Source organism: Astyanax mexicanus, chromosome 13 (genome assembly GCF_023375975.1).
Source record: "Astyanax mexicanus isolate ESR-SI-001 chromosome 13, AstMex3_surface, whole genome shotgun sequence".
Lineage (NCBI taxonomy): Eukaryota > Metazoa > Chordata > Actinopteri > Characiformes > Acestrorhamphidae > Astyanax > Astyanax mexicanus.
In genome coordinates, this window is record NC_064420.1 from 49,204,417 (window position 1) to 49,230,389 (window position 25,973).

Here is a 25,973-nt window from a genome sequence, read left to right on the forward strand (position 1 = left end):
TTACTGTTTGTTGCTGTATTGTGATTATCACGCCATAGTCTTATATAAAATAAACATAAATAAATAAATAAAAAAACAGAGCCCAATCTCGGCACAAACTGGCTCGAGTAAAATTAGACTGTCTGTAATGTAAATTATAGCTACAGATCTGCTGTGTTATTCTTCAGTACAGTAAAAATGGTGTATATGAAGTATGCTCCTGTAAATATGTGCGTCTGTTACAGTAACCATGCAGGTTCACCTGTTAAACTATGTTTGTCCTGCCAACGCACAGACCGGTTCAGATCAAAGAAAAGAAACCGGTTCTGACGTGAGGTCACGCTCAGCGACGTACGCATCGCTCTATCAGATGCATGTGTGGAACGTACCAGACAGGTTCACAAATAATAAAAGCACCAGATCTTCAATTCACCTGCCTTTTCTTATCGCAGAAGCTCAATGGGATTTACGTCAGGACTGTGACTCTAACTGTAGCTCTGGCTGTGTGTTTAGGGTCATTGTCTTGTCGGAAGGTAAATTGCTCTGTATTTATCTCCATCTATTCTCCATCTTCCCATCAACTCTGACAAGCTTTCTAACACTATCCCTGCTGAAGAAAAAGCATTTCCACAGCATGATGCTGCCACCACCACGTTTCACAGTGAATGATTGAAGAGTGATGCTTAGGATGCTTAAAGCTTGGGATATGTTTTAGAACCCAACCCTGCTTTTAAACTTATTTTTCACAACTTTATCTCTGACCTGTCTGGTGAGTTCCTGTTTGGTCTTTATGATGCTGTTTGTTCACTACTGTTCACAAGTATTTGACAAACCTCTGAGGTCTTCACAGAACAGATGTATTTATACTAAGACTAAATTACACACAACTCTATTACCTTAAAGTGACTTCTGAAAGGAAATGACTGCACTGGACTTTATTTATGCGTTTCACAGTAAAGGGGTCTGAATATTTTTGCACGTCACACTTCTCAGGTTTTTTTTTAGTTGAGCTACTTTGTGTTGGTTTATCATCTAATGTCTCAATAAAATGCATTTAGGTTTGTGGTTCTAAGGTGACAAAATGCAAAAAAAAAAAAAAAATCAAGGGTTATGAATATTTTTGCAAGCAACTGTAAGAGACAATAAACTCAGCCAATCAAATAGAAGCTATTAATGTATAGCATATTGTCTCTGTCATGTAAAAACAACTGGAGCCAGCTGTTAAATATACAGTTTAATCTGATATATATATTAATATATTAGCCAGATAATGCTAATTACCACAGCAATGCACAAACGCTGTCTCTGCTGCTCCATGCTGTTTACATACATTACTCAGTAATGTATGTGCAGCTTTTACTGCTCGCAGCTCACAGAATATTCTTGCTATATTTACTTTTTCACTCCTACGCCCGAAAGCTCTGACCAATCAGAAGAGACGATGTGCTTGCATGGTTTATTGATGCGCATTTTAGTGCATTTAGGTTTAAGCCTGTGTGAAAACAAACCAAACCAAACAGAGGGAGAAACTGAAGCTCCAAAAAAACCAACTCATCAACTAATCTGGACCATAGAAACCTTCACAACTACAGGTGTGAAAACACCCTAAAAACAGCTTTTTGCTGGTTTCCTGAGCAACTCTATACTCTTATGCTATATTCCTGAAATTACTTTTTTTTTTTCTGTTTTCCTATTTCGACAAGTATATCGTTATCGCAAAAACACCCTAAAATATCGTGATATTATTTTATAATATCGCCCACCCCTACTGTATATTTCATATTGACCTATATATTTCATAAACCATCCATAAACAGTAAAATTGGCCCCGCCCACTGCACTGGAAAACAGTAGTACTAGGGCCATTGGGGGAAAGTAACAGCTAATTTTTACTAGTTTATTGTGATTTAGAACACTTTTAAAATCATTGTTTTTGTTTTTATGGATGGTTTATGAAAAAAAAAAAACATATATTACAATATTACACACAAGCTCCCAATGCAGTGAAAATAAAAAAGAAAGAAATATTAAATATTAAGTGTTAATTGGATCTATTTGCTACACAGATTTTATAGTAGAATATTATAGAGTCTTTCTTACACTATTTTAGAATGCTGTAAAAGAATGTAAGAAAGACTCTAATATTCTTACTAGGGGTGGGCGATATAGCCCTAAAATAATATCACGATATTTCATGGTATTATCGTGATAACGATACTCTTGGCGATTTGACAAAAAAAAATGTAAAAAAAAAAATACACTACTGAAACAAAACAAAACAAGAATTTTAGCAGATTTGTAGCAGAAGTCAATGATCCAGAATGTCATGATATTAATAGTAATGCACTCCAAATATCTCCATATATCCAGGATTAAAGTAAAATTCACGATATTCAAAAATGTTGGCGATATTTTCGCATGCGATACGATATGGCACACTCATAATTATTTTCTATTCTATTTTCCCCCCCAATCACTGGAGATAATTCAGGGTTAAGAACTTACGATATCTTTAATATGCTTAACGAAAGCATGTTATTCACATATAAAGAAAATTCATCACAAGTTCAGCTCTATATCATACCAAACAGGACTTCCCCTACCCAACCACACATGAGAAAAAGGTATTAGTATGATAAGTGTCAGTATCAACACATACTTAATGATGCAGTTTCATATCAGTATCAGACATCATCATCAGACACGTTTCCTCCAGATTTTTTTTTTCCAGCAGTGACAGGACCACACGTTTAAAAAACACATCTTAGTATTTTATCACATGAAACCACTGTAGAAACCTGGTAACCCTGTTCTCAGGAAGCTCGACTCAGATAAATTAAATTAAATCTAGGGTTCAGCTTCACATATCACACTCAGTATCAATCCACTCACATTTACAACCTCTTCACAAACTGTCTGTTCACCAGATGAAAGACACGACAGGGCTGTACAGGACTAGGATAGTAATGCCAGCTTTCTGTGGTCTCAATATGGGTATAATTTAATGTAGCTCCATCAGAATAATGCATGTTTTTCAGTCGATACTATCTATCTAATTACCTTCATCCTATACACATTGTATCAAATTAAAAGTCATCTGCATAGCTTTGTAATTGCAATTTTACAGCATTTTTTTTCTAAAGAATATACTGTATCAGCCAAAAGTTTAAAACACCACCAATTCAGTGTTTTTCCATTATTTTAAAATGTTCTTCATTAGGGGTGGGCGATATGGCTCTAAAATAATATCACGATATTTCAGGGTATTTTTGCGATAATGATATACTTGGCGATATAGGAAAACTGAAATAATTAATTCATTTCAGGAATATAGTATAAGAGTATAACAGTATAATCATAATGTGGCAAAATAAATATAGCATAAAACAATTTAATGCAGCAAAAAATATTGCAGAATATTTAGTGCATGCATATAAACTGCAAACTAAAACAATTATACAATAAATACACCTAAAGCTTCACAGTAAATAATAGACTACTTTTAAGACAGAACAGCCCTATTATCACGATATGGATTTTTAATATCATGATATTTCTGTGTCACGATATATTGTATTCGATATAATATTGCCCACCCCTATTCTGCATTGTAGATTAAAACTAAAGTCATCCAAACTATGAAGAATGTTTAATATTTTACGTTCTCCAAAGTAGACAAACACCTTAGATGAATGGCTTTCAGTTAACAGCTGTGCTGAACTCATCAAGAGTTAATTACTTGAATTTCTTGTCTCTTAATAAAGTGTTTGAGAGCATCAGTTAAAGTAAAGTAGTGAAGAGGTAGAGTTACAGGTATACAGTGAATAGTGAATATTTGAGTAATGTTCGAATCCAGATTATGAGAAGAAACAACTACTCAACTAAGTAAAGAATTTTTTTTTTGAAAAAATCAAGGTCAGTCAATCCGAAAGATTTCAAAAACTTGAATTGAAAGCATCCTTAAGCGCTGTCGCAAAAACAATTAAAACTTTTTAAAATGATGAAACTGGCACTCATCAGGACCAGGGAATGGTGGAAAAGCAAGAGTTTCCGCTGTTATGCAGGATAAGTTACCAGCCTCAGAAACCACAAGTTAACACATAGTGGAAACACTTCGACATGGAAACAAAACAGCATCACTCCATCTCCAGTAAAGATAATAGAAATGAGTGAATAAACCCCTTTAGAATTAGACTTTTGTGCAAGTCAAAAAAAAACCCCAGTGCTACTTACTTTCTCCCTCGATTTTATCCGTGCCCCTGGTCCATATAATCTGCCTGGTCTCCAGCTTGACCTGAAATGTCCTCCTCTCGGGTCTCTGAGATTTTTTAGAGTAGAAAAGAGTCAGCACAGTTCCCAGCTCCAGGTCCCGGTAGATGCTGTTGAGCTCCGTGTCGCTGGGGGTCCACGGCACTGGGCCGTTGGAGGAGAAGAAGGCGGCAGCCATGGCCACTTTCCCTTCCGTTCAGTCCTTCCCTTATTATTCCTCTGATCACTACAGTTCAGAGCCTCCTGGGCCTGAGCAGAACACCTATCAACAGAGGGGAGGAGTAACAGAACAGCAGCCAATCAGAACACAGAGCACTAAAACAACACAGACATTCTGAGCTTTCACACTATCAACACCTTCAGCTCTTTAGATCTGCTGTATTCACTCTAACTTAATCTGATTAATCCATTAAAAACAGTTAAATAAATAAAAAAAAGAAATTAAATAAGTTAAAAAGTATATACATCTTGGGACAATATCAATATTGCGATATACTGTATCAATATTAAAAGTCAAATATGGATATTTTTATTGAAACAGACAACACCCTAGGAGTGTTGAGGGGAAAGAGCGTCATCTACTCGTCCAGAGAGAGCAAGGTAAATTGTGCTCTCATAGTGGCAGTGCTTTAAACCAATGAACTAATTGCGTCAAATACAGGTATTTTTATTGAACTATAGGTGCTTTAAACTCCTTAAGACTCGCCTCCAGTTTGACTGTATGAAGTTTACAGTTACAGACTATTTAGTTCAGGTGGTGGCACTACATTCAAATTAATAGGGTAAAGAATGCGGTAAAGAATATTAGTTGTTAAATTATGTGAAAATGACACTTATAAATCCATAATTCCTGGTATTTGAATACTTAAGAGTACCGTATGCTGTGAAATATCATAGTGAAATGTATCATTAAATATATTGAGTATCGCAAAGTCGTAGGATAATGAGATCATCGTTATTATGGGCACTGTAACAAAAACTGCATGTTAATGTTTATTGGACTATATATTACATTACATTACATTACATTACATTTGGCAGACGCTTTTGTCCAAAGCGACTTACAATATTGAAGTGCAAATAATAGAAGAGGTTAAATACAAAATAATAGAAGTTAAAAAGGTGTAGGAACGGTCAAATAAATAAACAAATAAACAACAACAACCATAATAATACTACAAATAATAACAATAACACCAACAATCATAATAATAATAATAATAATATTAACAATTATTATTATTATTATTATTAATATTATTACTATTATTACTATTGTTATTAGTAGTAGTAGTAGTAGGAGTCTTCTGACTAAGTATGTTTCTCAGAGACTCTAAGAAGCTCTAAATCACAGAGTGTTGGAACAGTCGAATAAATAAATAAATAAATAAATAAATAAATAAATAAATAAATAACAACCATACTATTAATAATAATAATAATAATTATTATTATTATTTTTATTATTATTATTATTATTATTATTATTTGTAGTAGTATTAGTAGTAGTAGTAGTAGTAAGTATGTTTCTCGGAGACAGCCTGTGTTCTCATGGATAATAATCAGCTTTTGGAAATCCAAAATGTGGAACACACGAAGCATGAATACTGTGTATCATGTATATTTTATCAAATAGAAACGATTTTTATAGTGTATTCGTCAAACTAAGTGTACTCAATTACAGAGGTCATTAAACTTCTACTAATGTGTACCTCTAAAGTACTTCAAAAATTGTGCTGGGAGTTGTAAATAATTTACAACAAATCAAATATTTGTTATTATTCGATTGTTTGCCCCAAACCTTTTCGCTCACTCTACACAAAATATTTGGTTCAGTTAAAAACTCTCCTGATCCATGTGAACTAACACAATAACACCACCATATGTGGCCCTCATATTCCAAATTCACGTAAACAAACATTACAAAACAGGTAAAAAGATTTGTATATCTCACAAATGTAGATATACATGGATTTTAATGCCATGCTAAGAACTTTTATATTAAAAGTAGTTTGAGAGATGCATGTTGATTGGCATTCATAGCAATATGACAAAACACAGAATTTTATATTTTAGTAATAAAAAATAATAATAAACTACTGCAACAAAAAAAAAATATTTTCTATAAATATAAGTGTTATACATTGATGCAAAAAGAAACATTAACATTTGTTTGTCTCATTTGTAAACAAAAGTAATTTACCAATACTGACTATAGTACTGTATAAAATGTTAAGTGTGACAAAATAAATATTAGAACATTAATAAAGTAATACAACAACAAAAAATTACCACAAAGCTAAAATGCAGCATATTTAATGCCTACATATAGGCACAATTAAGCATAGTCCACTACAGTCTTTGGACAACAAGCTTAATTTATTATAGTCTTTAACACATAGAGGACATTATTTGTATCATGATATGTAGCATTACTTTAAAATATCTTAAATATCATATGCTGAAGTTATACATAAAAATGCAAGACTAAACAGTTGGCAATAATCTATTCTAATCTATTCTAATTACTATTTAAATACAGTTAGCAACATCCTGCTACAGGATATACTTTATATAAACACAAATGCAACATACTAAAGTCTGTACAGTACCTTAAACTGTATAAATATGTCTAAATCTATTTACTATATTAATTTAAACAGTGTATTTCCATTTATTTAATTCATTTAAGTTTTATCTGCAGTAATTATACATTTAAACAAATTAAAGGACTGTCTTTGTTAGACTAGCCCATATTAATCTATAGTGATGCAATATTCTATACTCTGCATAAAAAAACATAACTGCATTATGCTGAAAGCTGTACACTGACTGTGTAAATATATGTATGTTTTCATCCAACCTAAATAGAGGAAGACTAAACAGCGTTTAAACACATTTTGCTGCATTTTACAGTCTGATTTAAAACATTTTGCCAGTGTACAGTCTTCAACAGATCTGCTCAAGACTATAAATATTTTTTATCATGTCTATATAACACATTAAGTCATATTCTGATAACATTACATATTAAGATGTATTCGCAGTTTGTAAAGTTTAACACACTACAGGTGTATGTTACGTTCCTGTAGCAGCCTGTGGTTAATGTAGACCACAGATCACAACAGATTACGGTTAAATTCAATAACTAAGTTTAAAAATGATGCCATGTTCTGGTTAAACACTGTTTAGGCTTCTATTTATTGGATTTAAACATTTTAATGCAAGAATCATTGCACAACTTTAACATATTACATATAAATATTTATATGTAATTTATATTTAGCATATAAATTGCAATATTTTAAAAATACATGACTTTTCATAATAATAAATTATATTGCGCAGATACAATATGCCTCTGGTAAATATGTCATGGAAATAAAAAACAACCCAAAGTTTCCTTTTGTATCAAGCAGCATAAAAGCTGTAGCATTTAATTCACCTACCCTAACATGACGTTACACGTCCTGCATTTTAACTATTGTGAGTGCACACATTGTGTTGTACAAATAAATAAAAAAAAAAAGAAAAAAAAAAAAAAATATATATATATATATATATATATATATATATATATATATATATATATATATATATATATATATATATATATATATATAGTCATAGTCCTATTTCATTGAGCAGGTAGTGGTAAAACGAGTTTATGCTGTTCACAGATCACAACAGATTCAACACATTATGTCAGGCTGTGGTTATAAACTATTTAGGTTTTTTACATATTAAACGTACACATTTTCAACATATTCATAAAGCAGACAGTCGATATACATGTTAAATCCATCCATAGAGTAGACATGAAACAGCATTTTGTAAAACTGTTTTTCTGCTAAATACAAAGCTAAAATTCTGTCTGTGAGCTGATACTCAGGGGAATGTGGGTCATGCAGCAAGACAACGACCCCAAGCACACAAGCTGATTTCCCAAAGAACGGTTAAAGAAAAATAAGAAACGTCTCTTGAAAAATGATTACAGTAAATCTTTGTACTGTGTTAAAATCTATTTTAAAAAATGCAGCTTACAGTCTTTAAAAGATTCAGTGTGGCTAATAGTACAGATATAGAGTAATAGATTACATTTGTTTATTTTCATAGTATTATTGTACTTTAATACAAAATAAACAGAGTTTAAGTATTCAACAAACTACGAGTTTTATTTTGTCATAGCTAGGTTGTATTAAAACCTATTAAAATGCAGCTTACAGTCTTTAAAAGATTGAGTTTGGCAAATATTACAGATATAGGTTAATCGACTATATTTGTCATATTTGTCATCATACTACTGTATTTCAATCTATTTAACTCCCAGTTTAAAGTATTCAACAGATTACCTGAGTGTTATGTTATAGTTAGGTTGTATTAAAATATTACCCATATTAATCCCATACCCATAAAACTAGAATATATAAGTAGAATTAGTCAGATATATAGCCATAATAGCTAGAATAGTCAACATTTAAACATGTATAGTAAGTGCTTACTGCAATATACTGAGTATATTAGTTGTCTAATCTGCAGTATTAGTTGTCTAATACTGCAGACTTAGACTAATAGACTCAATTCAATTATTATTATGTTGTATTTACATGTAAAATTAACACAGTTAAAAACCTTCAACACGTCATCTGATTGTTTTTTTCATAGATAAGTTGTATTAAAAGATTACCTATATTAATATATGCATTATAGGTAGAATAGGTCTACATTAAGGCATATATACTTAGTGCTACCTGCAATATATTAAATATATTAACTGTGTGGCTAATAGTCCCGATATACTAGTCAATTTGATTACTGTATTTAAGTCTATAACAAATGCAGTTTGAGTCTTCAAAATATTGGCCGAGTGTGGTTAATATAATAGATATAGACTGATAGACTCAATTTGATTATTACTCTTGTATTACTGTATTCAAATATAATAATAAAATACAGTTTACAGTCTTCAAAAGATAAGCAGAGTGAGGCTAATAGTATAGAAATGGACCAACATTAAACCTTGATTATTGCCCTTGTATTGTTGTATTTACCTGGGAAATATACATAAAAACAAAGTTAAAGGTCTTCAATGATCATCATGTAACCTATATTAGTAAAAAATAGTCAGATTTATGGCCATAATATCTACAAAAGTCTACATTTAAACATACATAGCTAGTGCTCACTGCAATATACTGAATATATAGAATATTGTGTGGCAGATAACCTAGTTAACCTAAGCTGTATTAGCTAGCAAAATCGTTTAAATACGACATGTAGAAGATTAAACCCTGCTTAACCATAATCTGGCACAGCCTGTATACTCGTTTAATATATTTACCTATAATCTGTATAATAGGATAAACTACATTTTAACATAGTTAATCTAGTTTATCTGTGAGAGTAGGGCTCACAGGCTGTGCATTTGAAGCAGATTTCAGTGTATCTATGCTAAGCTAACGACTCAAATGATTCCATCTCTGAGTGGATAACGCTACCAGCGTTTAGAAACAGATTAAACCAAATTTAATCTTAAATAACCAAAGTAAATGAGGAAATTAAAGGGTATTAAATTGTATCTGACACATTTAAGATTTTAAGACTCAGTTTTAATCTTATTTTGATCTTTTTAGCTAAGGTGGTTTAGCTAACTTAACTAACGTTAGATTGACTGGTAATAAAAATGTAGTATAAGACTGTTTTATAACCTAGCTAATGCCAGCTATGAAACATAAAAATAAACCACATTAAATTGTATATATTCGTAGAAAAACAGATTAAAAGGGTGTTTAAAATGTGCCTGACATTAATTTATATTTGGGTTAATTAGCTGTTAGTTAACCTAACTAACTTTAACTAGCTAAGCTTAAGTACTGTTGTTTGATAACCTAGCTATAAAACACATAAGAATTAAACTGGATTAAAACTTTATGTATTCGTAAATAACCCAATTAAAAGGGTACTAAAATGTGCCTGAGACGTTTAAGATATTTTTGCTAGTTTAACCTAGCTAAGCTTGTTTAGTTAACATAGTTAGAGTACTGGAGATAAAAAAAATAACCTGTCATTTTAATATGTAATTTTATAACCTGAAGCAGATAAAAAATAAACCGAATTAAACCTTGTGTTTTTCTGTAAATAACTGAATTATAAGGGTGTTTTAAAATGTGGCTTAACTTTTAACCCAATCGCTAGATATCCAACTAGCTAAACTAGAGTAATGGTAATTAAAAAAGCTAAAACTGTTGTTTTATAACCTAGCTTGCTATGAAGCAGACAAAAACAAACCGGATTAAATTAAAAGTATTTGTAAATAAACACATTAAAAGGGTGTAATAAATATGCTTGACAGGTAACGTTAACTTATAAAATTTTCTTGGGTTCATTTTTTTACCTAGCTACGCCAGTTTAGTTAACCTAACTAGGAGTAATGGTGATTAACAAAGACTTGTTTTAAAACACCTAGCTAACTAGAACTATGAAGCAGAAAGAAAATAAACCGGATTAAACCTTGTGTATTCGTAAATAACGAATAAAAAGAGTGATAAAAAGGTGTTAAAAATTAGCCTGTCACGTTTAAGATTTTTTCTGGATTATTTTTTTACCTAGTTTGCTATGCTAAGCTAGTTTAGTTAAGCTAACTAGAGTACAGGTGCTAAAAAAGGTAAGTTAACTGACTATGAAACAGATATAAAAATAAAATAAACCGGAATAAACCTTTGTGTACTCGTAAATAACATTTTAATTAAAATGGTATTAAAATAGGCCTGACACGTTTCAAATAGGTTTGGGTTAATTTTTTGGCTAATTTAACTAGTTGTAAGTTAACCTAAAACTAGCTAATCTTGAATACTGTTGATAAAGGTAAGACTGTTGCTTTATAACCTACATAGGTTGGCTATAAAGCAGATAAAAATGAACCGGATTAAATATAAAAAATAAAAAAAGCGAATTAAAGGGTGTTTAAAATGTGCCTGACACGTTTAATATATTTTTGGTTTATTTTTAACCTAGCTAAGCTAGTTTAGTTAACGTTAACGTTAGAGTAGCTATTGATGATAGAAAGGTAGGTTAAGCTAATACTGTTGTTTTATAACCTAACGCTAGCTAGGTTAGCAATGAAGCAGATTGAAATAAAAACGGATTGAATATTGTTTATTCGTAAATAACCGAATTAAAAGGGTGTTAAAATGTGCCTGACAGGTTTAAGATATTTTGGATTCTTTTTTTCAGTACTGGTGATAAAAAGCTAGTTAGCTTAAGGAGAGTGTATGTTGTGTTTTTTTTTTATATCCTAGCTATGGAGAAATGGATACAAATGAAACCGGATTAAAACAGTCAGCTAAAACCGTTTCATATTTTTTGGATAGTAAAAAAAAAAAACACTAATTCGCTTTCTTACCGTTTAAAAACGCAACCGTATCGCGGGGGCACGAGGACGAACGACAAGCACGAAGATAGACCGCAATCTCAGCCCCGCACATCTCGGTGTGGAGGGACGGAGGTGGAGGGATCAGCAGCGGCGGCGGTTCAGATCATCCTGCGCCGGCCTAGAGGCGTCTTAGTCCCGCTGTAAGTATCCCAGGGTTTGGCGTGCGGTGGAGCTCCCAGTGTCCGGGCTGCAGGGTCTCCCACACGGCGGCAGCAGGCAAGCAGGCAGGCGGCTGCGGCCCTTCCCCCATCCGACCCGCTTCTGCACAACAAAAGCGCAGGGAGAGGAGCCCGGCCTCTTAAAGACACAGCCCCAGAATAAAGCTCAGCAAACCCCAGTCCCAGTGGAAATCTGATATATACCAACACAACATTATGACCACCTCCTTTTTTCTCATTTATAAACCCATTATTTATTATTTCAACTCCACTGAGCATAAAGGACACTTTTACTGTAACGTTAGTCCTAAAATTAGGATACATACTGTAGTTCTGTAATATTTTATTATTTTTTATTTTATCTTATAATTTATTAAATTAACGTTAAAATCAGTACTATCAGTGTCCTGACTTGACCATCGCTCCAACACAATACGTCTATACTAAAAACAGAGTAGTCAGAGTTGTTTTAGTATTAATAACAGTAATTAATACAAAAAAAACACTACAAACATAGCAAATAAGCAAAATAATGACTGAAAAAGGCATTATAGTTATAATTATTACGTTTTTTATATAATTACATAAAAAAGTAAATTAACTTTTGCTTTTTACATTATTTGTAACGTTACTATTTTATAATATGGCTCGTTTACATAAGAGGACTATAAGCACTGCTGTTTTATACGCAGAATCCGACATTTTTACACAATATGATATATAAGGAAGTATTAGTGAACAATAAATGATATGTAGAGATTTATAATTCAGCATATTTCTAGACTTATACAGGATTTATATTGCTTTTGCAATCTTTCCTTTTATACATCAAATACTATTTCACTATTTCATAAATGAACAAAATAAATCAATGTTATATCCAAAGTATGGTATTATATAAGTATTAAAAGGCATACTTTATTATCATCCTCCTTTTACCCTGTTCTTATTCTTCAATCAGGTCAGAAAAGCAGGGCTGCTGGAGTTTTTAAACACTGGGTTCACCCACTGATATATGTATAAAGTAGTAGAGCGCAAAGGTTTGATAAGTATTCCCATTTTTTATTCAGGTAGAAGTAGGCCTGTCACAATAATTACATTATCGACTTATCGTTCAATAAATGGATTATTCAATCATTTTAATAATCGTGATATCGTCCATTGTGTTTGCACTCACAAAATGCACTTACATATATTGTGACTGTGATGGTGAATACCATGGCCCGGTAGTGCAGAAGCACAGAGAGACAGACACAGGGAGTGAATGAACTCCAAACGTACTTTAATTAGGAAAAATACCCTTCTTCAACACACAAAACAAACCTAAAGAAACATAATAACGGCCCAGCGTGGCTTAGTCGCTTAACCTTAGTGTCTCTTAGGTTTGTGTTGCCTCAGTAAGGTTCTTTATGCTGATCCAACGTGGGCCAGCTGGGACAGACCTGGGCTGCAATCACTTCACAATGTATATATATATTATAATGTTATATATATAATGTTTTTATATTATGTATCATTATATTAGTGCCATTTAATAGTCTGAAAATGCCAACAATATCGTTTATCGCAATAATTTGTGGGACAACATTTCTTTTGCAAAAAAATGTTATTGTGACAGGCCTAGGTAGAAGTATACTGTAGATACTAGGGTTTAAAATACTTCTTAAGGTTTTTAATCTATTAGTAATAGTACAAAAAGTACTGGTCAAAACGATTTAAAGTAAAAAGTAAAAATACCAGAGTGGTCTGGTAGGTTCGTTGGATGTACAAAAACATGAACAAAATGAATTCAAAAATATTATACTCAACACATTATATTATATGAGTATTAATAAGCTGTATTAACAGTACTCTTCCACATGTTCCATGCAATTACACACTCTCACCAGAGAGGGCTCCAAACCCCCAAAATTACAGACTGTCGCTTTAATAATCGTGTTTTTTCTGACTGCAGCCTGAAAGCAGATGTTCTCACAGTTCCTGAGCTGGTCTGCAGGTTTCTGCTCTGCAGCTCGTTTCTGCAGCAGTTCTCATGAGCAGTGACGACAAACCACAACCACAGAGGCACCACAGCATCTCGTCTGCACCCAGACTGTACGGAGCGGTGGCACAGAGGCGCCCGCCACCTTCACCTGCTCCACATTATACACAGCACCTCAGAGCAGCACAGAGACGAATAACAGGAGTGAAATATAAAACATTTTTAATGATACAAAATTAGTAATGGAATTGATACAAGCATATATAAATGTTTATATGCCTGTGAATGTGCAAAAGCCTGTGTCTAAAAAGAAGCCTGTTAAAAAAAAGCCTGTGCCTGGGCAGAAGCCTGAGATAAGACAGAAGCCTGTGAATGGGCAGAAGTCTGTGCTTGGAAGGAAGCCTGTGTCTGGCAGAGGCCTGTTAATGGGCAGAAGCCTGTCTTTGGGCAGAAGCCTGTGTCTGAAAAGAAGTCTGTGCCTGGGAAGAAGCCTGTATAAAAAGCCTGTGCCTGGGCATAAGCCTGAGATTAGACAGAAGCCTGTGAATGGGCAGAAGTCTATGCTTGAAAGGAAGTCTGTGTCTGGGCAGGGGCCTGTGCCTGGATAGAAGTATGTGCCTGGGCAGAAGCCTGTATAAAAAGCCTGTGCCTGGGCAAAAGCCTGAGATAAGACAGAAGCCTGTGAATGGGCAGAAGTCTGTGCTTGGAAGGAAATCTGTGCTTGGAAGGAAATCTGTGCTTGGAAGGAAGCCTGTGCCTGGGCAGAAGCCTGTGTCTGTGAATAGACAGAAGCCTGTGTATGGGCAGAAGCCTATGAATGGACAGAAGCCTGTGCCTGGACAGAAGCCTGTGTCTGTGAATAGACAGAAGCCTGTGTATGGCCAGAAGCCTATGAATGGACAGAAGACTGTGACTAGGCAGAAGCCTGTGCTTAGAAAGAAGCCTGTGAATGGGCAAACGTCTGTGCAGAAGCTTGAAAATGGGCAGAAGCCTGTGCTTGGAAGGAAGCCTGTGCCTCGGCAGAAGCCTGTGCCTGGGCAGAAGCCTGTGAGTGGGCAGAAGCATGTGCCTGGGCAGAAGCCTGTATAAAAAGCCTGTGCCTGGGCAGAAGCCTGAGATAAGACAGAAGCCTGTGAATGGGCAGAAGACTGTGACTAGGCAGAAGCCTGTGCTTAGAAAGAAGCCTGTGCCTGGGCAGAAGCCTGTGAGTGGGCAGAAGCCTGTGGTTGCTGGTTAGTATTGTTGGTAGGTATAGGTATATAGGCTTGTTGTAGAGAGCTTTGGACAGAGTGCCATTACTGTGCAATACTGGTACCCCCAGAGCATCTCTTAGCCAATCACATGGTATAATATATATTTGGTTGGTTTCTAGGTTCTGTTGTAAAACTCTTCATACCAATACAATCTGATTAAATGTAATAAAAGCCTCTACATGAGCTAAGTTCTTCTGACTGACAGGATGTTGCGTTAAAATTAGCCAGTTGTCTGATGCCTACTTTTCATGTTGGTGTTTTGGGGATTTACGTTACACAAGTACTCTTTTAATAAAAGATCAGAAATCTAATCTAATACTGGCTCTGAGTCACATGGGGAGTTTACCTTCAGTCTGAAGTTTAAAATAATAATGAGGGAAATTTTACAGAGAATTAACAGATGATGTTATGACATCTATGTGTTTTTTTATTCGTTAACAATTGAAGATTTAGACCTATATGAGCAGTTTGCTAACTTGTAAAAATGTGCTGCTGGCTAGCTACAGGCTTAATTAATGCTAGTGATGGGGGCATAGTGTTGGTCATGCAAAGAAATGGCTATTTTACACCTCTAAAAGTTCAAAGTAGCTCCACAATTCAGTTGTAGAATTTTAAAAGATCCTGACGTTTACCTTCGGATAGCCATCTTGAAATTAAGTCACAAGTTGAATGATGAGCACAAACAAATAGATAGCATAGAGGAACAAATTGCAAAATTAATTCAGTTGAAGAAATAGCCATTGTAAGCCTGTTGGGAGCATCAGATAAAAGCCCTGTTATCATGTTATCACTACAACTCAAGTCCATTTCACACCAGATTTCCCCTTCAACACATCATGATATGACTGTCTATCTGTGAAACATGGTGGCGGGTGTTACATGATACGTTACGAGATGTCCCATTTCAGTAAACACACACACAGTGAAGGTTGTTTGATGGTTTATTATGAGATTTTCTCTTTCTATAAGTGTGAATTCACTGGGTACACACATCAGCATTAGAGTTAAAATGGTACTGCAAAAAAAAAAAATCATCATTATCATCATCAGGTCATGTTCATACACTGGAAGAGTGACAAACACCAGCAAAAAAAAAAAAAAGAAAAAAAAAAAAAGGAAATATTGCAATACAAAGTTCATGACTTACATTTTATAAACAGAAAACACGAACAAAAGCACGAAAAGAACGCGGGATGATAAAAGCAGGAGCGGAATAAGACAACGAGCGGCGTGACGTGATTAAATCAGTTTAAAATTGAGCCACACACACTGATGGAAGGTAAAGAAAAAAAAACAACATGATGGTGAGCTAAGGCTAAAAGGTGGATAAAATGGTAAAAAGGCCAAAATTAGCTTCCTAAAGTAGCACATTTCCTAAAATCTATAAATAAGTGCAGACCCTCACAGGATTTCACATTAAAAAAGTTCATTTCATCAAAGACATTGTTGTTCCTAGTTCTTTACAGCGTTACAAAGAGGTCAAGACCCTGATTTTCTCCATTTCCGGTGAAACACCGTCATCGTTTGTCATCTTCTTCTCTCATTTGGCAAAATCGCGTCCCACATACGCTTAAAACTAACTCATCCATCACCGCCTGGAGAAATCAGGTCTTCATGTCTAAACGGGGACTGACTGCGCGTCGTATCCAGACATGGTTCAAGTAAAAGATGGAGGTGTTGCACTGAACTATAGAAAAACAGATTTTTGCACAGGAATTCAAATGAGGACAATACAAAAAAAGGTCAGACCTACGACCAAAAAAAATAAAATAAAATAAAAACAAAAACAACAAACCACTACGGCATCTGCGTTACCACTTTCAGCGTTACACTCTCAGTCAATGGAGGATGTTCTTTTCACATATACTTAAAAATGAAATGTACATCCCTGATAGAAACGGCAAAACAAACAAAAACGAACCGAAAATAAAAAGGAAAAAACAAAAAACAAAGTTAAAATTATTTTTTTTTTTTTATTTTTTTTTTAATTTTTTTTTTAGAATATTCACATTCAGGTTCATTTCCACATCTTGAGTTGTACTTTAGAACTTGAACTAAACATAAAAACAGTAATAAAATCACACCCATTCTTCTTACACCCATGGCTTTCCTTAGTTCAGGTGGGATTTCATGGGGGTTGGGTTGGGTTTTGGGGAGGGGAGGGGTTTGGGTAGATCTAAAACAGCTCTCTGGTTTCTCTTTATCGCTCCTCTATTAAAATATAGAATTCATCAATAACTCTGACGATGGCTACGGCCGTACTAAGACACTAAAACCCAAAGCAACGCTGTGAAGCAAGTGCGTGTTATTAGTGTGAGGCGGCGGTGGTGTAGTTGTACTGCAGGGTTCAATGCTCGGGACTTTCATCAAAAAAAAACTACTCGCGCTACTGGATTGTTTGAGTTTGAGTTGCCTGGTTCACAGGGGAACAGGTCTTCTGTCGTTGGCTGGGGAATGTCCTGTTTCTTTCCTCAGGCTTCACCTCCACAGCCTCCTCCTCCTCCCTCTTCCTCGCACATGGTGAATTCATTAAAAGCTAAACCTTAACGTCACTTCTTCAAGAAAAGGAACAACACACGGCTGGAACACACACAGAGCTCTAAAACTCAAAGTCTTCGTCGGCCATGTCGATGGCCCAGGCGAACTTCTCACGCTGGGTTTTGTTGTAGATCTTTTCGATGCCCACGCCCCACTTTTTACACCTGAAGAGCAGAAAAAATACAAGAAAAAAAAAAGTTATTATTGGAGCACTTTGTTTTAATTCAATGTTAAATGTTCTTTATTTTCTCCATTGTAGATAAATACTAAAAAGACATGAAAACGATTAACACGTTTTGTTCACAACATAATTTGCATGTGTTCCTGTATAGCTTTAATATAGTCTTCAAAATTAAATTTACAATGTTAAAAAAATAAATAAAATAAAAAAAATATATATATAGTACTCTATTTGAACACACGGTTAGAATGCTGTTCCATACATACTGTATATTTCCCTCTATATATTTTATATTTTTTGCTGTTCTGAAAAACTTAAAATGTTTAACTCTTTTGGCAAAATTTAACATGATTTAAATCTTTTTTTAGTCATAGAAAGTTTTTGAATTTTTTTTTATTCAACAATCTTAGAATGAATGGATTAACACTTAAAACAAGTGGACAAAAGGAGGTTTTCCATTACGTTGATACAGAACAAAATATCTATTTAGTCTGTTTGTTACTGTGTTTTTTTTATTTTTTATTTTTTGTATTTATTTTTTATACTGTAAGTTTAAAATAGTGTTTTCATTTTTTCTTATTTCTTTTTTTTTCATTTCTTTTCTTGTTCTTCATAGTGTGTTAATTTCATAATTACGGTAATGATCCAATAGAAATGCTTCTTTTCCTATTTTTATATCTTCAGAGACAGGTGGGTGGGGCTATACTGCTGTGGGTGGAGCTTAAAAAAGGCTGAATAAGAAAATGTATATGAACAGCAAACCGGAATGTTTTTGTGACGACATTAACAATGATTTAGTTTTTCACTTTTTGACACAATTTTAATCTGGAATTTATCAGTTTTTTTTGTTATTGAATCAGAATTTCATGATGAATAGACCAATAGAAATGTTTAGTTTTTTTTTTATTATTGCTAAAAAAGCATTAAATTATTTACTCTTTTAGCATAATTAACATTTTTGTTCTTTTTTGATTTTTAGGTCATATAAACGTCATTTGTTTAATTCACAATTTTAGAATAAATTTAAATAAATAAGTATTATACCTAATAGTTACACCTTATATTGTACAATTATTTTGTAAACTTAAGGTTTTGTCAAATATAGACAAGACTTATATGTATATGAAGATGTGTGCATCTTGTCAACAGATGCATGTTTAAAATAGTTTTTAACCATAAAATGTTTTTTTTTTTTATTTTAGAAAATGAAAGATTGAGTATGAAGCATTTTACAACATCAGGAGGGTTATATGGGTTTACTATATACTTTCTCTTTGTATAAAAAAAATGTGCAAAAAACAAAAACACACAACACACACACACACACACACACACACAGTTAGTGTGGGGAAAGTTGAGAGGGAAATTCTCCCATGCTTTCCCAAAACAAAGGGCCTGGCAGCGAGTGCAGCGCTGAGCTCCGGCGGGCGGGGCAGGTTGGGGGCAGTTCCTGCAGCCATTGTGTAATACTGAGGGGTTTCTCCCAAAATAGCCCCTGAGGTGGAGCGACCCCCGCCGGCCAGGGGACCAATCCCGCCCCCCGTAACCGTCCCACAACTTCTACACCTCCCCCGTCCCGTCCCGTCCCGTCCCAGACCGAGACCTGAACCTACAGTACACCCTCCAAACACACAGCCCGGCACAGCACCCGCCACTCCCACTGCCAGGGGCGGAGCCAGCTGTGCCAACATTCGCCAAACACCAACAATAACAATGACGCATCAAAACACACTGACGCAAGTACTGCGCACAGCACCCAGGCCTGATTTAATACTACACTATACTGCAGTTTTACACTGATGCACAGTGTATTAAAATACTTTAATTACATGGAGAAATACTATAGTACATAAATGTACTGAACTGAATAGAACCACTGTACAACATGTGCAGCGCAGAACTACAGCTCAGTACACACAGTGTATAGTTTTTGTATAGTTCAGAACAATAGTACACAAGGTACAGTTTAAGAATAAAGTACAAATTAGGACTATAGAACAATAGTACTCTGTACAGCATCGGGGACTAATACACTGTGTACAGCGTATAGCAACAGTTCACAGGGTACAGTATAGGAGAATAATACATATACAGTGTAGGGTCATTGGGCACAGTGTAAGAATGCAGTATATTGTACAATGTACATTATTTTATTGTTGGGTTGTCTTTGAAAAGCCGAGTTACTGTTACTTGTAATCTTATTATTCTATTCCCCTTTGAATTTTTAAATAAAGTTTAAAAGTGGACTTTTCTAGTAGGTCAGGACAGCAGGAAATCCCTCTCCCCACAACAACCACCTAGCTACACCATAGCAACCACCTAACTATACTAAATTACGTCACTTGTGCTTTTTGGAGCAATACATCGAATGGTTTTAGTACAACAGACATTTTTAGTTTTTATTAGGCCATTTTCTGGAAATTTCGTACATTTTTGCAGATAGAGGCTAGTGAATTGGGACACGACCGGGGGAAAAAAAAAACGGGCAGAAACTAAAAAGTCACACCGTGCGCAACAGAGAGAGACAGAGGGGAGGTACGTAAACAAAAGCTCACCAGAGAAGCTTTTTATTATTATTTTTTTTTATTATCGTTATCGTTCATTATATTGTTCAAACAACCTTACAGCCCAGATGTTTTACACTTGCGGACCACTTCAGGTCCACAGGTCACCTATTGCTGACCAGTTGATATATAAAATGGTACACAGTACAGTGTAGAACAGTTCATTATATATAAATATAATGTAGTTCATACATACAGTGCAGGAATGTGTGGTATGTAGTACAAATATACTGTATATAGGTGTAAAGTACACACTGCACCATGTAGTGTTAGTATTAGTAGTGTATAAAAGCTAATTATTAGTCTATAGTGTTCCTCATAATACAGTATACACTGCACTATTGTGCACAGTGTACTCTATTGCACTATATAGTGTTTAGCGCGGCCTTTCCCTCCTTCGTGTTCCTCCAGAGGGGGAAACTGGCGGGATGGAGTTCTCTCTGGCACAAAAACAAACCCCATTGTTCCTGCTCTCCCCAACACCCCACCCTGCGCTTTCCTCACAGCTGCTCAACACAACGCTGCACATTTCTACACAACTTTCCCTCCCACCACCACCACCACCGCTCCGTCCTGCTCACCATTACAGCACAGAACTGATGAAATTACACCTGTGTATCTTATAACACAGTGTCTGAGAAATTCAGATCTGTATCTCACAGTCGAGGAAAGAAAAATACTAAAAACACTCTTGCTTTTTATGGTCGAGCCGTTTTACGGTTCCTAGTTTACCCAACTATACTTTACCTTTTTACATTAATTAAAAATCAGGACGCAGGGATGTGAGAGTTCTGGGCTGATGCTGGTACACACAGTTATAACCTACAGATAGAGACTACACAACCCCGTATAACTTTAAAATTAATAGATGTAAGCTATTTTTAAGCTGTTATTTTAAAAGTAATGCATACAGCTTGGTCCTTTTCCTGCATACAATAAATACATCAAGTTTGGAGAAGTGAAAAAAAAGGGGGGGGGTGGAACAACAGCCAGTCGGGCCTTTTACGATTTATTTTTATTTATTTTAGTTCTTTATTTTTATGGTTTTAGTTTAGTTTAGTTCTGTTTTGTTCTGCCCAAGCACATCGAGAACATAGTCAGAGATGTAGGCCTACGTTTTTTTCTTGTTTTTTTTTTTTTTTTAATGGTATTCTATATTTTATATAAAGCTTTGGTGTGATAATCAAGTTAAAAATGAATAAATAAATAAAATCACACAGTGTGAGATTACACTCGAGTTCCATTCTCAACAAATAGACCTCATTCTGAACAGATTTCACTCATTCAGAAAGCTCAGAATTGTAGTTGAAACGCTCAGTGTTTACTTTCTACTTACATAAAAGGACAGTTTTAACCGTTTACTTACTTAAAAAGCTCAGTTTTAAGGCTCTACTTACAGAAAAAGCACAGTTTCACCTCTGTATTTACTGTAAAAGCTTAGTTTGAAAGCTCTTTTTACAGAAAAAGCTTCGTTTTAACACTTTACTTCTAGAAAAAGCTCAGTTTTAATGCCTTTCTTGCAGAAAAGCTCAGTTTTAAAGCTCTATTTAGAGAAAAAGATCAGTTTGAATGCTCTCCGTACAGAAAAATTCAGTTTTAATGGATCAATTTTAACAGTCTACCTAGAGAAAAAGCTCGATTTAACTCTCTACTCGAGTTAAAGCTGAGCTTTAACTCTAATTACACACAACGCTCAGTTTTAATGCTCTACTTAAAGAAGTTGCTCATTTTAAAGCTCTATTTACATAAAAAGCTCAGATTTAACACTCTACTTAGTAAAATGATGTGGGGTTTTAATCAGGCTCTTAATAACTGGATGTTTTGGGTCAGTTTTAAGTCTTACCAGGCAACTGAGATGCGCGGGTCCAGGTAGTTGAGCTTGGACGTGCCCAGAGCGATCTGTTTATTCTCCTCGCGGTCGGTGGCCTGAACCTCCAGCTTCATCAGCTGGTCAGACAGCCTCGCCACCGCCTTCTTCTTAGTCTCCAACGCCCTGAGAGCACAGCACAGAGGGGTGAAAAAAAACCCACAGCCACCACATACCCACACTCACTCTTACACAGTCATTAGTACAGGTGTAGCTATGTGAGGTGGAGGAAGGTCTCACTTTCTGCTCTTCTCGTCGTGCATTGTCTTGGCGTCTACTTTGGCTGATTTCAGCTCTTTCTTGGCTGCGGAGAGCTGCTGCTTTTTTGCATCGATCTGCAGGAAAAATGAAAAACAGGAGCACAGATTAATTATTATATCATATCAGGGTTGGAGCTCAGGTGTGCGGGGGGGGGCTCAGGTGTGCAGGGGGGGAGCTCAGGTGTGCAGGGGGGGAGCTCAGGTGTGCGGAGGGGAGCTCAGGTGTGCGGAGGGGAGCTCAGGTGTGCGGGGGGGGAGCTCAGGTGTGCGGGGGGGGAGCTCAGGTGTGCGGGGGGGGAGCTCAGGTGTGCGGGGGCGGGAGCTCAGGTGTGCGGGGGGGGGGAGCTCAGGTGTGCGGGGGGGGGGAGCTCAGGTGTGCGGGGGGGGGGAGCTCAGGTGTGCGGGGGGGGGGGGAGCTCAGGTGTGCGGGGGGGGAGCTCAGGTGTGCGGGGGGGGGAGCTCAGGTGAGCGGGGGGAGCTTACTTTGGTCTGCAGGTTCTGCATGGATTTCTCGAAGGTCTTGGGTGGCGCCCTCTGGTGGTTACAGAGAATAGCGACAGCTCTGTTAGCTCTGTTGTAGGAGAGGATCTTCGCTGGGGCGTTTTCTTCAGCTACAGAATATATACACACAGTTAATATACAGAATATATACAATATCTGTACAATACCCAATAAAATACAACAGAGTGAGGGAGAAAGAGAGATATAGATGGGGAGAAAGAGAGGGAGAGTGAGAACTAAAAAAAAGAGTGAGGGAGAAAGAGTGAGAGAAAGGCGGGAGAGATAGTAAGATGGAGTAAAGGGGAGAGAGAGAGGGAAAGAGACGAAGTGTAGGTCTGGGAGAAAGAGGGAGAAATAGAGAGGGAGAGAAAGAGGCGGAGAAAGAAAGATGGAGTGAGGGAGAAAGAGAGTAAGGAATAGAGAGGTAGAAAGAAAGGGAGAGAGGGACACAGATTAAAGGAAAGACAGTGAGGGAGAAACAGTGTGAGGGAGAAAGAGAGTGAGGGAGCGAAGGAGTGAGACAAAGATGGAGTAAGGGGGGGGAGAGAGAGGGAAAGAGACTTGAGGGAGAAAGAGTGAGAGAAAGGCGGGAGAGATAGTAAGATGGAGTAAAGGGGAGAGAGAGAGGGAAAGAGACTTAGTAAGGGTGTGGGAGAAAGAGAAAGAGAGGGGAGAAAGAGGGAGCGAGAGAAAGATAGGAAGGGAGTGAGAGAGAGAGAGAGAGAGAGAGAGAGAAAACATTTTCTCTGTTCCACTCTCCCCCTTAAAGAGAATGTGTGTGAGAGAGAGGGGATGATAGAGAGAGAGAGGGAGAGAAAGATGGAGTGAGGGAGAGAGAGAACTAAAAAAAGAGTGAGGGAGAAAGAGTGAGAGAAAGGCGGGAGAGATAGTAAGATGGAGTAAAGGGGAGAGAGAGAGGGAAAGAGACGAAGTGTAGGTCTGGGAGAAAGAGGGAGAAATAGAGAGGGAGAGAAAGACAGGAAGGGAGTGAGACAGAGAGAGAGAGAGAGAAAACATTTTCTCTGTTCCACTCTCCCCCTTAAAGAGAATGTGTGTGAGAGAGAGGGAGAGAAAGATGGAGTGAGGGAGAGAGAGAACTAAAAAAGAGTGAGAGAAAGGAAGGAGAGATAGTAAGATGGAGTAAAGGGGAGAGAGAGAGGGAAAGAGACGAAGTGTAGGTCTGGGAGAAAGAGGGAGAAATAGAGAGGGAGAGAAAGAGGCGGAGAAAGAAAGATGGAGTGAGGGAGAAAGAGAGCAAGGAATAGAGAGGTAGAAAGAAAGGGAGAAACAGTGTGAGGGAGAAAGAGAGTGAGGGAGCGAAGGAGTGAGACAAAGATGGGGGAGAAAGAGGGAAAGAGATTTAGTAAGGGTGTGGGAGAAAGAGAAAGAGAGGAAGGGAGTGAGACAGAGAGAGAGAGACAGAAAAAAAACATTTTCTCTGTTCCACTCTCCCCCTTAAAGAGAATGTGTGTGAGAGAGAGGGGATGATAAAGTGAGAGAGAGAGAGAGAGAGAGAGAGAGAGAGAGAGAATGATGAAGAAAGAGAGAGAGAGAGAGATGGAGAGACTCTTACGGGAGGTGAGCTGTTTGAGCTGCTGCTGTAGGGTGATGGAGGCGTTGTAGGTACGGAACACTTTGGCCGTCAGTCCTTCCATCAGCTCCTGGAGATGCTTATTCAGAATCGATGTCTGTGGAAAAGAGAGAGAGAGAATGAAATATATAAAATTACTGTTCACAATGATACTTGATGAAATTATACTAAGTTGACTGACATTATGAAATATAATGAAATATACACTTTGGCCTCTTTGACCAGCACCATTATGGTTACTATAAAATGCTGATTTACCATATAAAATTATTGATATAACATAAAAAAGATGAAAATATTAAAACAATCATCTCCACTGCTATACTAAATAATGTGTACATAACTTCTGCTCACTGAAAAAAAACAAAAAAAAAACACGTATCTTCATTATGGTCTGAGCTCTGTAGCTGCTGCGTAAACAGTACTGGAGAAACGGACCAATTAAAATGTTCCTAAATAACCTATAATACAGTATTTTTACATTTAATCCTTGTATAAAAGTTACAAGCCAATATTTCTACTATATCACACACATTTTAATCACAGGTATTCTAATAAAAACACATTATAAACATGACATTACTGAATTCAGTGAAAGGTTATCTTACATTCAGACGGTCGAACAGATCGTCCTCAGGCTGCTTACTCTCCATAAACAGCTGCAGATTCTTAAACACCTATAAAAAACACACACAACAGCATTAATTAGATAGATAAACAAAAGAATAAATATATACTTTTAAAAAAAGTTTTAAAGTTAGTTATTTTATATAATAGTATAGATTGTTTTCTATTAAGGTCAATAAGATCAACCATCACACATTCCAGAGCCAGGTGCTCTATCCTTCCTGTTCTAAACTCCAACACCAGGTGGCAGATAGGAAAGTGTGTGTGTGTGTATAAACATTAACATTTCTATGTTCCTGTATCCACTGAGGTAACACACTCTTGTTTATGGAGCTACAAAAAACACTGTGTGATTACTTATGTGAATTTAGTGTAAGTAAGCATGTGTGTGTGTGTGCGTGTTAGTGCATGTGTGTGTGCTGCCAGCAAACAGCAGGAAACAGAGCTCCCTAAAACAAAGCTGACGGAAATCTTACAGGCCTGGATCACCTGTCTGAACAAACATCCTCCATTTACTTTATACACACACACACACTCACTAACACACACACACACTCACTAACACACACACTCACTAACACACACACTCACTCACTAACACACACACTCACTCACTAACACACACACTCACTCACTAACACACACACTCACTCACTAACACACACACTCACTCACTAACACACACACTCACTAACACACACACTCACTAACACACACACTCACTAACACACTCACTCACTCACTAACACACACACTCACTCACACACACACA

The 25,973-nt window shown here is 36.2% G+C and overlaps 2 protein-coding genes across 3 annotated transcripts in view; both read right to left on the minus strand.

The window, feature by feature from the left end:
• plcg1 (phospholipase C, gamma 1) overlaps positions 1–11,961 on the minus strand; it is a 97,270-nt gene extending 85,309 nt beyond the window's left edge. For both annotated transcript variants that reach the window (XM_049463108.1, XM_049463109.1), the window contains exons 1-2: positions 11,651–11,961; positions 4,213–4,510 (exon numbers count right to left, since the gene is read on the minus strand). In XM_049463108.1, the coding sequence (XP_049319065.1) occupies positions 4,213–4,426 (214 nt within the window). In that variant the 5' untranslated portion in view covers positions 4,427–4,510; positions 11,651–11,961. The remainder of the gene's footprint in view (positions 1–4,212; positions 4,511–11,650) is intronic.
• Positions 11,962–15,995: 4,034 nt separating this feature from the next.
• Positions 15,996–25,973, minus strand: part of top1b (DNA topoisomerase Ib) — a 44,243-nt gene continuing 34,265 nt past the window's right edge. The window contains exons 16-21 of the mRNA XM_007233821.4: positions 25,183–25,251; positions 24,557–24,671; positions 22,966–23,093; positions 22,463–22,557; positions 22,199–22,348; positions 15,996–17,774 (exon numbers count right to left, since the gene is read on the minus strand). Coding sequence (XP_007233883.3) covers positions 17,672–17,774; positions 22,199–22,348; positions 22,463–22,557; positions 22,966–23,093; positions 24,557–24,671; positions 25,183–25,251 — 660 coding nt within the window. The 3' untranslated portion in view covers positions 15,996–17,671. The remainder of the gene's footprint in view (positions 17,775–22,198; positions 22,349–22,462; positions 22,558–22,965; positions 23,094–24,556; positions 24,672–25,182; positions 25,252–25,973) is intronic.